General features: G+C 58.4%; 1 protein-coding gene across 1 annotated transcript in view; it reads left to right on the top strand.

The window, feature by feature from the left end:
* The first annotated feature begins 20 nt into the window (after nt 1-20).
* Nucleotides 21-649, top strand: part of rnf19b (ring finger protein 19B) — a 9984-nt gene continuing 9355 nt past the window's right edge. The window contains 1 exon segment of the mRNA XM_025065106.1: nt 21-649. This exon segment is cut by the window's right edge and continues 7 nt beyond it. Within this exon segment, the coding sequence (XP_024920874.1) occupies nt 375-649 (275 nt within the window). The 5' untranslated portion in view covers nt 21-374.

The following is a 649-nucleotide window of genomic DNA, read 5'->3' as shown; positions in this document are numbered from 1 at the left end:
CCTGGTCCAGACCGTGGTCTTCTCTTCAGTCTGGGATCGTTCAGTGAAGCAGACATGAGTTCTTCGTGGACCACGCTGAGACTCCTGAGTCTCTGACCTCCACGTTGCCCCCGGTGGACGAAGGACTGGAGGTGTTTTTTAAATTTAATTTAATTTTTTTTATCTGTTTTCGTCCCGACGCTCAGATCTGGAGGAAACTGTAGTTTGAACGTCTGACGCTGTCGTCACAGAGACGGGACTTTCTGGAAGTTCACTTTTGTCTTTCGACCACAGGACTAACACCTCGGTGTGTGTGTGAGTGTGTGTGTGTGTGAGTGTGTGTGTGTGTGTGTGTGTGTGTCGGGGACAATCACTGACCCTGTTGTTGGACTGACATGGGGTCAGAGAAGGACTCGGAGTCGCCACACTCCTCCGTGAGCGGCGTTCCCAACCCCAAGTGCCGACCGGCGGGCAAACGCCAGGGCCGCATCTCCTTCCACAGCCTTTTCCACAGCAAGCGTGGCTCCCGGGGCCCCAAGGGGGCCGCGCCCCCCCCTTTGTCTCACCTCCACCCGCACCACCAACAGCTCCTGCCTTCTGCCCTCACCCCGGCTCCTGTTGCCACCGCCGCTCCGTCCGCGTCGCCCCAGGATGCCGCCCCCGGCTCTTC

This window comes from Cynoglossus semilaevis, chromosome 18, assembly GCF_000523025.1.
Source record: "Cynoglossus semilaevis isolate Cse_v1.0 chromosome 18, Cse_v1.0, whole genome shotgun sequence".
In the NCBI taxonomy this organism is placed as follows: Eukaryota; Metazoa; Chordata; class Actinopteri; order Pleuronectiformes; family Cynoglossidae; genus Cynoglossus; species Cynoglossus semilaevis.
Note: the sequence above shows the minus strand (reverse complement) of the source record. Positions and strands in the feature narration are given on the sequence as shown.